The 16,154-nt window shown below is 52.8% G+C and overlaps 1 protein-coding gene across 1 annotated transcript in view; it reads left to right on the forward strand.

The window, feature by feature from the left end:
- Window positions 1-16,154, forward strand: part of LOC135825369 (26S proteasome non-ATPase regulatory subunit 10-like) — a 36,888-nt gene that overhangs the window by 11,406 nt on the left and 9,328 nt on the right. The window contains exons 3-8 of the mRNA XM_065338106.1: window positions 2,222-2,320; window positions 2,534-2,632; window positions 7,816-7,914; window positions 13,881-13,979; window positions 14,493-14,591; window positions 14,910-15,011. Coding sequence (XP_065194178.1) covers window positions 2,222-2,320; window positions 2,534-2,632; window positions 7,816-7,914; window positions 13,881-13,979; window positions 14,493-14,591; window positions 14,910-15,011 — 597 coding nt within the window. The remainder of the gene's footprint in view (window positions 1-2,221; window positions 2,321-2,533; window positions 2,633-7,815; window positions 7,915-13,880; window positions 13,980-14,492; window positions 14,592-14,909; window positions 15,012-16,154) is intronic.

Genomic DNA, 16,154 nt, shown 5'->3' on the forward strand with positions numbered 1-16,154 from the left:
GTCTTCAGCAGCTCATGAGTCATGCATGTGCACTTGTACGTAGGGTTAGTGGAAGCAGGTATTGTACTACTCCCTGAGTGGAAGTACATGTACATGACTGTATTATTATGTGAAGAGAAGCCAGGCGTCCAAATCAACCCAAAATACTCTTGCCTTATTCTTCGGTGAAATAGATAAAAAAATTGTCTTACTAAACAACAGTGAGCATAGAAGCAACCTCGATGCACCCAATAATATGGCATCCGGGAACAGCAAGTGTGGCACGAGGATCCCAAGAACACGTCAAGTTCCATGCTACCCGCCGCCATCAAAAGAACGAAGGATAACTGTGCTAGCCTAGTTCATATTCAATGTAACGCTAACGGTACGGGATATAGGAGCCTGTTGGGAAGGCGTGGGTGAGCTGTAAAATCTTGTACGGTTCGCACAGCACAACATACATGCAGCAGTTATTGCGACGGTTAACGTCGATGGACGAGAGTCATAAAGTCCATGGGGGTTGACGTTTCTGGGCTTCCTTTCCGAAAGGAAAGTTTTATTTCTTCTCAAAAAAGCAGAATCATGCTAATTATACCAATCTGTTATGAAGACAAGGAAGCAGCCATGGACATTGTGCCATACTAAAGGAACGACAGGAAAAGATAAAGCACTTCATCTGAAAACTCAAGGACTATCCATAAATACAGCAAATGATAATCCTAGCCTGGTAATGTCCAACTCCGTCATGTGAGCCATTCGGTGAGTTATTATGAGAAGCATAATGTTCGAAATGCTGAAATCTGAACAGTTGCAGTTGTGTTCGTCGCCACACAATGCCATCGCCAGTTCACATTCGAAATGTAGCCATTTTTACGCTTGTGTCCCTGTACACGGCATGGAAGGCTGAACAGATTCAACTCTTCCATCGCTTCCTGATCTGTACAGTAGTGCGGTTGCGTTCCCGTTCCTGACACTCACATCCATCTCCGCTAACCAGCATCATGAGCACTCCAATGGTTCCCGCCGCTCCTTCCGTATCGTCCCAGCGCGCCCCGTCAAAATGTGAATTACTGTAGGCAACGGAGCCAGTGTATGATGAAGGTGAATGCACTGTTTGATGATGCTCCAACAAATCCTTTCTGAGACTGAGACCCAGTCGGAGCCGCATCGTCGTCATTACCAGCTAATCATGGGGAGGTATAATGTGACTTTCCACCACTCCCTGATTCAATCATAGTTTGCGAGCCTGCGCCAAACTGCTTTCTCACTAGAGCCAGGCATTGGATACATATGGCTTCAGTAAGGTTTACAATGCTATGTCTCTGGCCTAAGTCCAAGTCTAGATACAGCTGCTCAGAGTCAGGGCTGATGAAATGTTCATATCGGAACAAGTGAGACTTCAACAGTAGCTAGTACACATTAGGCCTGAGGACTTCGCAGCGGTTCTCCAGCACACTTGTTCTCTCCTTCAACTCAGATACTACTTGAAGTACTACTAAAGGCCATCTGGCTCTCACACTCAGTCCTTCCACCCCTCATTTTCGTGGTTTGGGCTTCCACTCGTGACTCGGCAGGTTCCTGGCCTCTCCGCAGTCTGTCCTCAGGAGAGAGTCGCTCTGGATCTAGTGCAGCCGAATCGAAGGGAATCGAGTTCTTTCTCAGACGTCCACAAACTTTCGTTGTGCTTGACTTCGCTTCCACTACGGGAAAGTAGTCACACTTCAGGACCACGACGTGCTTGTTGCAGCCTACACCAATGATACTAAAAATATTCCCTTATTTTTCTGCCTCCCGGCCGGCCGGCTCGGAAAGGAACGTATGGAATGGGGGCGTCAGTTCCATCTCTCGTCTGCTAGTGCATTCAGGAGCGTAGCAGCGCTTCGGCATGACGATACAAGCCGAATCAAAACAACTCTACTCTCTAGCCAAAAAAACTAGCTCAGTGTTCTTCAGGCAAAAAGCGAAACTTCGAAAGTCACGAACTCAAAAGGTGGGGAAGTCAGAGTCAGAAGGTCCACTTGCCCCGTCTCGAACCCAGACAATCTTTGTGCAAGTCATCTATTGGCACTCTACTGTATTGCCCTTTAAAATAAATTTTGCCATTTGGTATGCTGCATTGTTTCATGACGAGCATACGGGAATCTTGTTTTTAGTAGAGAAAGAGCGAATTGTTTAGTGCTCTCTGCTCTGTTTGTTATTTAGTGCACAGTGTTCTACTGTGCTGTGTTCTATTTTCTTGCAGGCAAAGTTGCTGAGGAGTGCCTGCAGAAGAAATGCTACTTCTGTTGTCAAGTTCCTGGTAAACATTGTTGGCAGGAACGTGCTGAACGGTGCAGGGGAGGTCAGTTGGCCTTGGTAATTAGCAGTTAGGAACTCAGCTGAGTCAAACTGGACTCATCCTGTCAAGTTTGGCATAATACAAGAAGTACGCTATCCCTAAACAGTTGTGTGGTTATTGTGGGAGTGAATATGCAGGAGTCCGCGGTCACATGAGGGGGGAGTAATAGAAGTTTTCTTTTGTTTATTACTGCTTATACTAATTGCTGTATCACAGGATGAAAGGACACCACTTCACTATGCCACTATTGGGAACAAGGCCGACTGCGTTCTGCGTCTACTGCATGCCGGAGCTAACCCAGATCAACCCGATAAAGTAGGTGTGGTGATATTATAGCACCTTTCCCTGCATGGGCCTTGGCACTCAGGCTGCTAGTGCTACTGTTCGCACCCTAGGCCCTGCACTGCTGTACCTCTGGCGCCTTGCGCATAACACATTCACATGTCACCTTTCAAGCCGCCTTTGCAGCCAGCTTCCCTTTAAAAGCTATTGCGTTTTACTGATGATTCATTCTCATCTTTCGAAGAGTTGGTCTGCCTTGAGCAGGACACAACATGGCGCAGCGAAAGACAAGGCCAGGGCTGAGGAGGCAGCAGCAACCAACGACAGGGTGACAGATCGGATGCAGCCAGGGACTCAAGAAGAAGGAAGCCTGCTGCAGTCTATCGTCCAATCCCTCAGCCAGCAGCAGCAGATTCTGCTTAGGCTCACAATGGCGCAGTCAAGCCAGCCTGCCGCAGGCGCACGCAGCGGCCCGCCACCATCAACCTCAAGACAGCCAGAGGCAGGGCCGTGGGCCCGGAGAGCGGAAATACCTCACCTGCCCAGTCCAGACTCGATAGACCTAGCTGGTTTCCTCGAGTGGAAAGTCAAGTGGTCCGACTACGTGTCGTTGACTGGGCTATGCAGAGACGCAGGTACAGTTACGCAGCAGGCAGTTCTCCGTACAGCTCTGAACGACGGTTGGGTGCGGCTGTGGCAGGCGGGCGTAGTTCCCATAGCCGGCGGCGATGATGAGCGGGTTGCCGTCCAGAAGCTGGAAGCTTTCCAGAGAAAACGAAGAAACCCGTTACTCGACCGCCAGGCCTTTCATGGCAGGAGCCAGAGACAAGGTGAGAGTATCAGCCAGTACTTCTCGGGTCTGTCTCAGCTGCATGATGCGTGCAGCTACCCAGATAGTCTGCAGTGCGGCAGATGCGGGTCACTGTGCGGCCATGAAGCCCAACTTCGGGAAACCCGGCTCTGCGACAGGCTCGTCTGTCGCCTAAGGGATTGAGCGATGCAACGACGGGTGCTCGAAGAAGAGTATGCCAGTGAGTTATCGCTCGATCGGGTCATGCAGATATGCTCTGCATACGAATCTTCTACCCATACGGAATGTGGCCTCGGTGAGCAGCTGCCCGACCTGGCGTTGGCGGCGGCAGCGAAGTCCACTTACAAGCGTGCGCAGGCAAAGACGCTGAAGTCGGACGTAGACACGTGCAGGTTTTGTGGGGAGACTCACCCCAAGGGCCAATGCAAGGCCTATAACCAGACATGCCGCTTGTGCCTCAAGGTGGGTCACTTTGCTAGGGTTTGTCGACAGCGGACCTCGCCCTCGCCAGGAACGACGTCTGTCGACTCGCTGTTTGTCAACCAGGCTGGTCCTTCTAGGAACAAGCTGGTGACGGTTGGCGTCGCGATCCAGGGAGGATCGTCATGCGCTATTGGGTGGCTGCCGGACACGGGCACGGATGTGGACGCCATCAGTCTGACCGACATGGATGGTATCGACCCAAGCCTCAGGATGAATCTAGTGCCGGACACAGCTGATGTTAAGGCAGCTAACGGTACAGCTTTGGATTCCATGGGCAAGCTCGAGGCTCAGTTGTCTTTGAGCGACACTACTGCCGTGTCGACTCTGCACGTATTCCGGCGGCTGAAGACACCCCTGCTCAGCAAGGACACGTGCATGAAGTTGCGGCTTCTCGAGGATGGATGGCCTCACTCCCGTCTAAGGGCACAAAGGGTGGCAAACATCTCCATCCCTCGGAAGCAAGCATCCGAAGTGCGTCAACGGCGGCGGAGGAAATCCGACGTACCTTGCTGGAAGAGTTTCCAGAAGTATTCTGTGATACCCCGCTCAAGCCCATGAGCGGTGAGCCGATGCGCATCGAGCTAGTCAACGGCGCGTCGCCTGTATTGCGCTCGCTCCATCCCATTCAGGTGGCGGGACGCTGTGCAGAACCAGCTGTCCGACATGGTGGGCAAGGGCGTCATTGAGAAGGTGCCTGTCGGCGAAGCATACACTTGGTGCCACCCACTGGTGGTGGTCCCTAAGAAGAATTCCAGTGAGCCGCGCATCACGGTGGACCTGACGGGTCTAAATAAATGGGTCAAGAGGCCGGCATACCCAACCCGAGTACCTCGGGTGGTCGTCGCGTCGATCCCAATGGGGATGCAGTACTTCACCACCTTAGATTCTCGCCATGGCTACTGGCAGGCACCCCTCGACGACGATAGCACCAGGCTCACAACGTTCATGACGCCATGGGGTGCCTACCGTTTCAAGTGGAACGTCATGGGCTTGGTGTCGGCAGGTGACGAACACAACCGGAGAGGAGACGAAGTGTTCGCCGGGTTTTTGAATCTTCAGAAATTGGTAGAGGATGTCATCGTGTACGACACTGAGCTTGAGGCAGGGTTCGCAATGTGCTCAAGCTTTGCTCGGAGAACCAAATCACACTGAACCGCCGCAAATTCGTCTTTGCGGCACCCAGAGCATCGTACTGCGGATTCATGGTGACGCCGGACGGCTACAGTCCTGATCGTAGCTTAGTGGAGGATCTACACAACTTTCCGATCCCCACCAACCGCACTGATATCCGATCCTTCTGTGGACTCGTGCAGCAGTTCGACGCGTTCGCGCCGCGCCTAGCGGAGCTTCTGTCCCCGATCCGCTCTCTGCTCTCTCCAAAGAATGAGTTCGTCTGGGAAGATCCGCGGCAGCAGGCGTTTACAGCTATACTAGAGGAGCTGGTAAGCCCTCGAGTGTTGGCTACCTTCGACCCAGCGCAGCCGCTTCGTCTCGAGAAAGACGCCTCGCAGTCAAACGGTCTCGGCATGGCACTGTGGCAGCAACAAGTGGACGGGCGGTGGTGTCTAGTGCAATGTGCTTCACGACACGTCACTGAGACCGAGGCCAGGTACTCTGCAACGGAGATTGAACTGCTGGCGGTAGTCTGGGCAGTCCACACGGCTAGACTGTTTCTGGCCGGTGCTGATTTTGAGCTGCTAGTCGATCACAAGCCGCTCATTCCTATCCTGAATGCTAAGACGCTGGATGAGTTGACGTCTCCACGAATCGTGCGACTACGGGAGAAGCTGACGCCTTTTCGGTTCGTGGCCCAGTGGAGACCGGGTGCCGATCACAAGGTCGCAGATTGCCTGTCCAGACACCCAGTAAGTGCACCAGACCCTGACGATGAAGCTGGTGAGGAAGAAATCGAGCACTGCTACTGTGTTCTCCGTCAGCTGTCGCAAGAGGACGAGGAAACAGGCCATACAGTCCTCCCCGACCTTGGCATTACGAAGGTGCGGGCGGAGGGCTCGACGGACCCGGAATACCTCAAGCTGCTGAACGCCGTAAAGAACGGCTTTCCGGTGGACAAGGCTGCTCTGGACCTCGATCTGCACCCGTACTGGCAGGTTCGGCATGATCTGTCGGTCGAGGACGGCATAGTGTTGTTGGGCCACCGTATTGTCGTTCCCAGAAGGTTACGCCAGACCACGCTGGAGCAACTTCACGCTTCTCATCAGAGACAGACCCAGGCAAGGGCCAGGCAAGCAGTGTACTGGCCCCGGATCTCCAATGACGTTAAGAACGTCGTCCAGACCTGCAGATCCTGCGTCACGCTGCTCCCCTCCCAACCTTCTGAGCCGCTCCTCTCTGACAGTCGTCCGTCCAGACCTTTCGAAGATGCAGCGGCGGACCTCTTCTCCCTAGGCGGCTTTGAGTACCTGGTTCTCACCGACAAGTTTTCCGGCTGGCCATTTGTTGGGCGTTGTGGGCGGTCGGCTACCACGTCTGACGTCACCAAACATCTCGTTCAGTGGATGTCGGACGTTGGCGTTCCTACGCGCCTCACGACGGATGGTGGGCCGCAATTCAGATCTTCAGCGTTCGCTTCGTTCTGCTCAGAGTGGAACATTTGCCACGACCCCAGCAGCCCGTACAATCCTCAGTGAAATGGCGCGGCTGAGGCGGCAGTCAATGCCATGAAGCACTTGTAAATGAAAATTGGCAAATGTGACGCTTATACCAGCAGTGCCTTCAGAGAAGGGTTGCTGGAGTGGCGTAACACGCCGGGTGCAGGAGGAGCAAGCCCGGCCCAGCTGCTGTTTGGAAGGCCAACAAGGACCAAGGTTCCCACACTTCCTGCAAATCTGCAGCACTACGCTGCCCACAGCCGCAGCGCTCCCCAGCAGGTCTCATCCCAGCTTGGCAAACCTCTGCCCCCTCTGCACGTAGGCGATAAGGTATGGATCCAGAACCAGTCTTCAAAACGCTGGGATATGGAAGGAACGGTCACAAAATGCACGAGAAGAGGACGGAGCTACACGGTGCAGACGGTGACGGGGTCCAGCTTCTGGCGGAACAGACGGTTCCTCCGGCCACGTGCATAGATTGACTGGGCATGCTTCTCTCGCTTTTTCCTTGTTGCTTGTGCCCTACGCTGTGATTTTCGAATTTCAGTTTCAGGATTTTCTTTGTGTTAGTGCTCCCAAGTCGCACTTAAGCCGAGGGGGCATGTGGTGATATTATAACACCTTTCCCTGCATGGGTCTTGGCACTCGGGCTGCTAGTGCTACTGTTCGCACCCTAGGCCCTGCACTGCTGTACCTCTGGCGCCTTGCGCATAACACATTCACATGTCACCTTTCAAGCCGCCTTTGCAGCCAGCTTCCCTTTAAAAGCCATTGCGTTTTACTGATGATTCATTCTCATCTTTCGAAGAGTTGGTCTGCCTTGAGCAGGACACAACAGTAGGTTATGGAGACATTTCAATATACTATAGTACTCCGATAATAAATTTCTTGGAAACTCACTGTATGAAGAAAACAAAGAGTATGTTGGCAAACTGCTGGAAAAGTGCTCAATGCGCCGGATACAGAGCTTTTTTTCCCAATGATTATTCCCTAGGTTTTAATGCCAGTTTTCTTATGACTGTTTCGGCATCAAAACTAAGTCACAACAGATCCCAATTGGATCCTTCTCCTCTCCCTTCATTAAAAACTGTTATGTGATGGAATCACTATGTGCCCCAACTCTGAGTGCCATGCTGCTGGTGTCATGAATGTGGTTTGTCGGAGAGCACATTTTGTGTTGGGTTTGGAAGTATTCTGGAATCGACAGGCTCAAAGGTGCAACTCGCCCTCGTTCTAATTATGTAGAATCATCTCTCATATTGAGCCATGTTCTTTGTTGGCTACTTATTAAACATGCACTTGTGTTATAGCGGGGAAAGGCACCACTTCACCATGCCGTTGCGCGGGGCCATATCGACTGTATGCGACATCTACTGGACACCAAAGCCAATCCAAACCAACCTGACAAGGTATGTCATATCTCATGAAGCATGACCAAGGAAAACAGTTAGGGGAAGTGCATCGATTTTTCGAGTAGGGTCCAGAAGAAAGACAATTTGATATCGATTCGAATGGCATATCTCTCGCTTCCATACGATAAGCCAAACTTGCCAAATCGCCAATTGTATGCTCACGTTGCCATAGCGACCAGCGCAGTGATGACGTATGAAAGGCTTAGCTCCAGCACAGAGAAGGTCGATCACTGCAGAAATTGGTCATTTTCAATTGTCGTATTGTATTCACGATGTGAAAGAAGTGCTGTGGTCAATGCTGTTAGTGCCGTGAACTATTTGTCGCCCTTCTCATGCATTTCCCTAGGCTGACTGTGCCTAGGAAATGGTTTCCTCCAGGACAAGGTGCTTGGAATTCGCCGTCTCTCCTGAGACATTTTCAGCAAACTTTCAAACCTACGACATTGTTAGATAATCACGACCGCCCCAACTCACTCCCGGACACGCACTCACAACAACGTCCACAACGAGTTCTTTGGCGAACAGTGTTCATATAATTATTGGAGAAGAAGCAGAGAATGTGGGAGAGCGAAAAACACAAGTTTGTTCCACGGCCAACTCTAAAACTAACTGGAACTGATGTAGTTCTTCGTTGTACGCACTGTACGCATGAGAGCACGCCAGTTGCATGCCAGCGCGCAAGCGAGCAATAGATGAACATGAAACGGACACCAGAAGTAAAAGGATCTGGCGGTGACACAAAGTCAAAGGGAATGTATTACATGTCGATAGACCATCAATGAGCCATAGCAGCCGGCGGGTGCAACAAGGAATGTAAGATAGAAGTTAGAGCAACGAATACCATGCATACTCTCACATCACCCCTTAGTGACTCATGTCACTACCGAATAGCTACAACATAATCATGAATATCGAGCAGGTCGCACGAGCGTAGACCGGTCGCGCAATGATGGGCCTGCAGCAGGCGGCGGCGTGACCGGGTCAACGCTCAATACCAGAGACGGAACAGGGCCCGACTCGGCTTCATCGCTGGCACCCGGAGCGACGGGCGGCGGGGGCGGCAGATCATCCTCGGCGGCACGCCTTAATAAGTCGACATTCACGATCTTGTCACGGCCGGTGCCATCGACCCGATGAACCACCACCGTCGAGGGGCCCACGATCGACATAACTTGCCAACCAGGCTCGTACGGGGTTAGGCGCTTCTGGCAGCGCTGAGGCCGGCGAAGCATGACAGCATCGCCAACAGTCAAGCGGCTCGGTGTCGGCTCGTCGATGAAGTCGAAGCGGCCGAGCGCAGACTCAATGTAGTCTCGCATCGCCGCTGCCCGCTGCTGGAGGTCGTCTACCCATGAGCCAGCTGAATACGAGTGCTGAGGCCGATCCACGACCAAGCCACGGGGATGCCAACCTACCATGGCCTCCATCGGGGAGACGTTGGTGGCGCTGTGTGGCCGGATCCGATAGTAGTACAGGAGCATCGCCAGCTCCTGTTCCCAGTCGTGCGCCTCATCCAGAACCTTCCGCACGAGGGTCAACAGGGTTTGGTTGAACCTCTCAGCCACGCCTTGCGACTGGGGATGACGTGCCGCGCCGTAGCAGACATGAACGCCGAACGCCTCGTAGACGGAAGACATGACAGCGTTCTTGAACTCTGTGCCGTTGTCGGATCGAACCACGCGAGGAGGACCCCACCGAGAGCACACGTCGACGAAAGCTCTAGCCACACAGATGCCGTCATGACGCTTGAGGGGAACCACCTCGACCCACTTGGTGAATGCATCCACGCATACCAACACGCAGTGGTAACGCCCGGACCGGTTAACGCCGAGCTCGAGGGTATCGATGTGCACCACATCCCAGGGGCCGTTGGCTGATACCGGACGAGTGGGCTCGGTCGCCTCTCCGCGGCGTGGGTTGGCGGCTTGACAGCTGCTGCATCCGGACACAAACGCTTGGCAGCGCTGTCCCATGCCCAAGAAATGGCACTGGGATCGAAGCAACTGCCACGTCGCCTCCCAGCCACTATGGCCAGACACCTGGTGGGCTGCACGCACGGCCCGCTCCTCCAGCGCAGCAGGAAGCACAGGAACGCACTTGACGTCGTTCGGCGGAAGCTTGACGCTGCGCTGTAAGACGCCGTCTTGAACTTGCAGCTGACCGCGGATGTTCCGGAAGCCGCTGTCAGGCGGGAGGTCGTCCCCAGCGATCACTGCGGCCTTCACTGCCTGGAGTGCACCATCGTCCTCCTGCCCGGCCAGGATCTCGGCCATCGACAGACTCGGCATGATGGCGAGGCTGGCAGCAACATCCGTCACGCTGTTATCCGATGTGCAGGCCAGCCAGGACGTCGGAACGCGCGTGAGCTGGTCGGAGAGGTTCTGTTCTGACGGAACCCAGTCCACCTCCACGTCAAGGCGAGCTGTTGCGACGATGTCGTCAATGATCTGCAACCGACGCTTGACGAGCAGCTCGTGGAGCCCGCCAACCTTCACGCGGCGCTCGTTCCCGAGGATCTGACGAAGCCAGCCATGCACGGTCTTGGAATCCGTGTGGAGGCGGATCTTCCGCGCAGGCCAATTGGCAGCCGCGTTGAGGCCCTTGATGACGGCGTCCAACTCAGCGATGTTGATATGCCGTTTGTCGTCAGCCGGGCGCAGCCAGCTGCGGTCCTCGATGACCTCGCCGTTGACTTGCACCACGACACCCAGCGCGATTCCCGACGCATCGCACCACACGTGCCACTCCGTTGCGTCGTCATGCTGCACCGACCATACGCCACGCACCGGATCGTGCTCGTTGACTTGGGTCTGGATGTCGCGGCAGAGCTGCAGCAGACGAGGTGGCACAGCGATATCCCAGCCGACGGATTCGCCGATCATCCGCTTCAGCCAATTCGTCGTCGGTCGCAGCCACGCACAGACGGGGTAATGGCTGACGAGCTTGCCACACCAGCTGAACACGGCGCGCTTGGTGGGCGCCTCCGGTAGCTGCAGGCAGACGTCACGGCGACGTTGCCAGTTGATCGTGCCGTCTTGAGTCAAGAGCTGGAGGCCCAGCACCCGAGCAGTAGGGAGCTTCTCGGCAGGCTTGCACTTCAGGCCGTAGCGCTCGAGCTGCTGGGTCGTGGCCACCACTTGGGAGTCCGGCACACGCAAGTCGTCGACATAGTTGTCCACGCCGTCGAGATCTTTGGTCACCCACTTCACGACCATGTCGAGGATCTTCGGCGCGACGTTGAGGCCGAACCCCATGCGCGTCATGGCAAACAACTCTCCTTGCCACACGATCGCTTGATAGCGGTACAGACGGGGAGCCATCCGGATCTGGAGGTACGCCTTGCTCAGATCAAGGAGGGCACTATCACCGTCCCCGAGTCGCCACTCGCGCAGCTTCTGGCCGCAAGCCGGCGCATCCAGGCCTGGGTGCGACACGAGACACTCATTCAGAGCGCGGTAGTCTAAGCACGGCCGCACGGGAGTTGACGCCTTGTGAGCCTGGTCGACAGCCATCAGTGGAAGAACACAGGCCGGTTCACCGAACGCTTCACGGTCGTACGGGACCAGCCAGCCGTTCTCGCGCCACATCTGGACCTCCTTGACGAACTGCTGCTCTTGCTCTGGGTTGAGTTTCTTGCGCGGATATTCTCCAACACCAGAACCAAGAGGAAGAGACGGCTCCGTGTCGGCTTTCCATCGCCAGGTGGCTTCCCAGAAGCCTAGGTCGTCGCGCCAGGTTGCCTCAATGTCGTCCATCCGCAGCGTGACCTGACCATCGCCGTCGCTTACCGAGATATGCCGTGACAGCTTCTCTGTGGCAGCCGCCACGCCGGCCGAGGCGACGTCACGTGCGGGGCCGAATACAACAGACGATAACTGGCCTTCCGGCTGATCATGGGAGATGCTGACACCACCAACTTGGGACACGATGTCCGATCCGATCACGATATCGGTGTTGAGGGCGTCAAGGTTCGGCACGACGAGCAACGAAACCTTGATCGTCGGTAGGTAGACCGAGCCATCCTCGCGCTTCAGCGTCATGTCCACGCTGCCGGTGACGTCCAAGGGTGTGCCGTCCGCCGTGATCAGCCGGTCGCTGGTCTCCTTCAGGCTGGACTGCATACCCAGCTGCTGGACAACTGGCCACTCGATCAGGGACCGAGTGCAACCCGTGTCGACAACCGACGCTTGGCGGCTCCAATGCGCGTTTTCGACCTGCACCTCCACTGCAACTCGAATCAGCTGCGACGAAGGCCGGGGCATAGCCAGGCAGAAATCCGTCCGCGGGTGCGACGCTGCCGGGGCTGGTGCTGTGGCGGCCACACGTCCAGAATCTGACCTCTGAGGACAGTCTTTCCTCAGGTGGCCCACCTGATGACAGCGATAGCACGTGGGTTCACTCCTCTTGGCTGGAGCATCCGTGGTCGTCCTTGGCCAAGTCGACTGTGGGGGCCCACCACCGCCACCTCGCTGTCCACTGCCACCGCGCTGTCCACCGCCACAGCGCTGCTGATTCGGGCAGCTACGGCGCATGTGACCCACTTGGCCACAGCCATAGCACATCAGCGACTGACTCTGGGGCGGGGGACCAGATCGGGCTGCAGCCACCGCCTGAGCGACCCCTGCCGCTGACTGCATCATCCTCACCTGTCCAGTCAGCTCCGCGACGGTAAGGCTCTTCATGGCGTTGGCCAGCCGGACGGTTTTCCCATGCTCGTGTGGTAGACCGCTGATCAACTGCTCCACGAGCAACGGGTCTTTCCCATCCGCAGCAACCTTGTGGCCTGACAATGTCAGCAGGCGCGTCAGGTCTGCTACGTAGGCGTCGACAGGCTCATCCAGGGCCAGCTGCCGCCCTACGAATAGATGGTAGGACTCCGCCGGGCTGGGCGCGAACGCTGCCTCCAAAGCAGCCTTCACCGCCGCGGTCTTCTTCCGATCCTCTGCGGACAACTGGTCAAACACCAGGAACGCCGGACCATCCAGCAACAATGGCAGATGCGCCATCTGTTTTTCCTCCGAGTCCCATTTGTGCAGTTCTCCAAGGACCAGGAACTTAGACCAAAACGCAGCAAGGTCATCACCTTTTCCACGAAACGGCCGAACAAAACTATCAAACTTCAACGTCGACATCGTATTGCACACTGCTACTCCACCAAACCGGGTTTCGGCACCAAGCTGTTAGATAATCACGACCGCCCCAACTCACTCCCGGACACGCACTCACAACAACGTCCACAACGAGTTCTTTGGCGAACAGTGTTCATATAATTATTGGAGAAGAAGCAGAGAATGTGGGAGAGCGAAAAACACAAGTTTGTTCCACGGCCAACTCTAAAACTAACTGGAACTGATGTAGTTCTTCGTTGTACGCACTGTACGCATGAGAGCACGCCAGTTGCATGCCAGCGCGCAAGCGAGCAATAGATGAACATGAAACGGACACCAGAAGTAAAAGGATCTGGCGGTGACACAAAGTCAAAGGGAATGTATTACATGTCGATAGACCATCAATGAGCCATAGTAGCCGGCGGGTGCAACAAGGAATGTAAGATAGAAGTTAGAGCAACGAATACCATGCATACTCTCACAACATTATTTCATTCGTCAATCTCCACCACCCGTCGTCTCACCTTGCTTCAGAAGATGTTACGAGAGATAGGAGAGTCGCCAGGAAGCATCACATTCATCTTTCAATTTTGGTGATCAAAACATGTCCGATTATGAAAGTTGAAGAACATGTGTTCTACCTAGTATTGTGATATGTAGTGTAGAGACTATGTAATACATACAATATAGTGGACACACAAGTACATGTGACTGAGAACTTCTCTTTGTTTGATTTGAAAAATATACTGCAGTAATCACACTATCAGAGTGATACACCAGTTTTCCCCTGAGTGCTGCAAGTCAGAAGAACTTTTCTTTCACTTATCACTGTTTGTACCTATCGCTGTATCACAGGATGAAAGGACACCACTTTACTATGCCACTATTGGGAACAAGGCTGACTGCGTTCTGCATCTACTGCAAGCTGGAGCTCATCCTGATCAGCCCGATGAAGTAGGTTATGGAGACATTTTAATAATACTATATTATTCTGATAATAAATTTCTTGGAAACTCACTGTATGAAGAAAACAAAGAGTATGTTGGCAACATGCTGGAAAAGTGCTCAATGCGCCGGGTACAGAACTTTTTTCCCAATGATTATTCCCTAAGTTTTAATGCCAGTTTTCTCATGACTGTTTCGGCATCAAAATTAAGTCACAACAGATCCCAATTGGATCCTTCTCTTCTCCCTTCATCAAAAACTGTTATGTGATGGAATCACTATGTGCCCTAACTCTGAGTGTCATGCTGCTGGTGTCATGAATGTGGTTTTTCGGAGAGCACATTTGGTGTTGGGTTTGGAAGTATTCTGGAATCGACAGGCTCTAAACTGTAACTGGCCCTCCTTCATATCAATGTATCCCCCACCGATGAACATGTGGAACACAATAATTATGTAGAATCATCTCTCATATTGAGCCATTCTCTTTGTTGGCTACTTGCTAAACATGCACTTGTGTTATAGCGGGGAAAGGCACCACTTCACTATGCCATTGAGATGGGTCACATCGACTGCATGCGGTATCTACTGGACAGCAATGCCAATCCAAACCAACCTGACCTAGTAAGTTGCATCTCATGAATCATTTAAATAAGCAAAACAGTGAAACTGTTACCCTGTGTTGCAATGGCCTTACCCACTGCACAATATACACAGGAACACTGGGATGTAAAGGAGAGCTATGAGATGAACTAATTCATTTTTGCTGATCCAAACATATCCGATTATGAAAGTTGAAGAACATGTGTTCTACCTAGTATTGTGAGAGGTAGTGTATGTGGCATGTGGCATGTGGCATGTGGCATTTAATGCGTACAGTCACCTCTCATAGTCAGCCATGTTCTTTGTTGGTTACTTGCTGAACTTGCACGTGTGTTATAGTCGGGAAAGACACCACTTCACTATACCACTGATTTGGGTCACATGGACTTAATGCAGCATCTACTACTGGACAGGGAAGCCAATCCAAACCTACCTGACAAGGTACGTCACATCTCATTAAGCATTAACAACTGAAATTAGTTGTGAAACTGCTACCCTGTGCTGCAATGGTCTTACCCACTGCACAATTCTCCAAAGGAACATTGAGATGTGAAGGGTAACTTGAACCAATTCATTTTTAATCTCGTGAATACGTGGTTCGGAGACAGTAGCATCAAAGTGGCAAAATGATAGCATATCGTGCATGAACCATTGCTTATCTGTGGGCCAAGGTGACAAACTGGCATGAAACATCATCAGAGAGACACATCGGGAGGAAAGGAGAGAGAGACAGAGACAGAGACAGTGACAGAGACAGAGAGAGAGAGAGAGGCAGAGAGAGACAGAGACAGAGAGAGATAGAGGCGGGGCTTGTTTCCTAGAGGTGGGTGACTGCTGAAAGGTTTAAGGAGTTTTGTTTGTTTGTGTGTTTGAAGATATATTTTACATCGCCAACCAAACGGTCATATATGCCCAATATTATGATGGCGATAGAATATAAAAAGAAATGTAGCTCGAAAAAGCTGTACTCGAGAATATAAGACAGTAGTCAATGGGAAATATATGTACCGTTAGCCCCATCCCTCACACAAACAAGTCAACAAAGAGGCATCTTTGGATTGAGGAGTGCTGGTTTCGAAACAACTGGTTTTAAGCTCAAAGTAGAGCTGCTGTTAGCTCAGAGCAGAGCTGCAGTTAGCTCAGAGCAGAGCTGCTGTTAGCTCAGAGCAGAGCTGCTGTTAGCTCAAAGTAGAGTGCGGTTAGCTCAAAGTAGAGCTGCTGTTAGCTCAAAGTAGAGCTGCGGTTAGCTCAAAGTAGAGCTGCGGTTAGCTCAAAGTAGAGCTGCTGTTAGCTCAAAGTAGAACTGCGATTAGCTCAAAGTAGAGCTGCTGTTAGCTCAAAGTAGAGCTGCTGTTAGCTCAAGGTAGAGCTGCTGTTAGCTCAAAGTAGAGCTGCTGTTAGCTCAAAGTAGAACTGCTGTTAGCTCAACGTAGAGCTGCAATGCTAAATGGATGTAATATAGCGCAAGGCAGAGCCGCAGCAAATAGCTAGATAACACCAGTTGTGAGAGTGGACCCGATCAGTGGGTACGATAATTATAATGACGGTTTGAATAAGTTGGATAGGAAGGGATGGTGGGAAAAG

Source organism: Sycon ciliatum, chromosome 9 (genome assembly GCF_964019385.1).
Source record: "Sycon ciliatum chromosome 9, ocSycCili1.1, whole genome shotgun sequence".
In the NCBI taxonomy this organism is placed as follows: domain Eukaryota; kingdom Metazoa; phylum Porifera; class Calcarea; order Leucosolenida; family Sycettidae; genus Sycon; species Sycon ciliatum.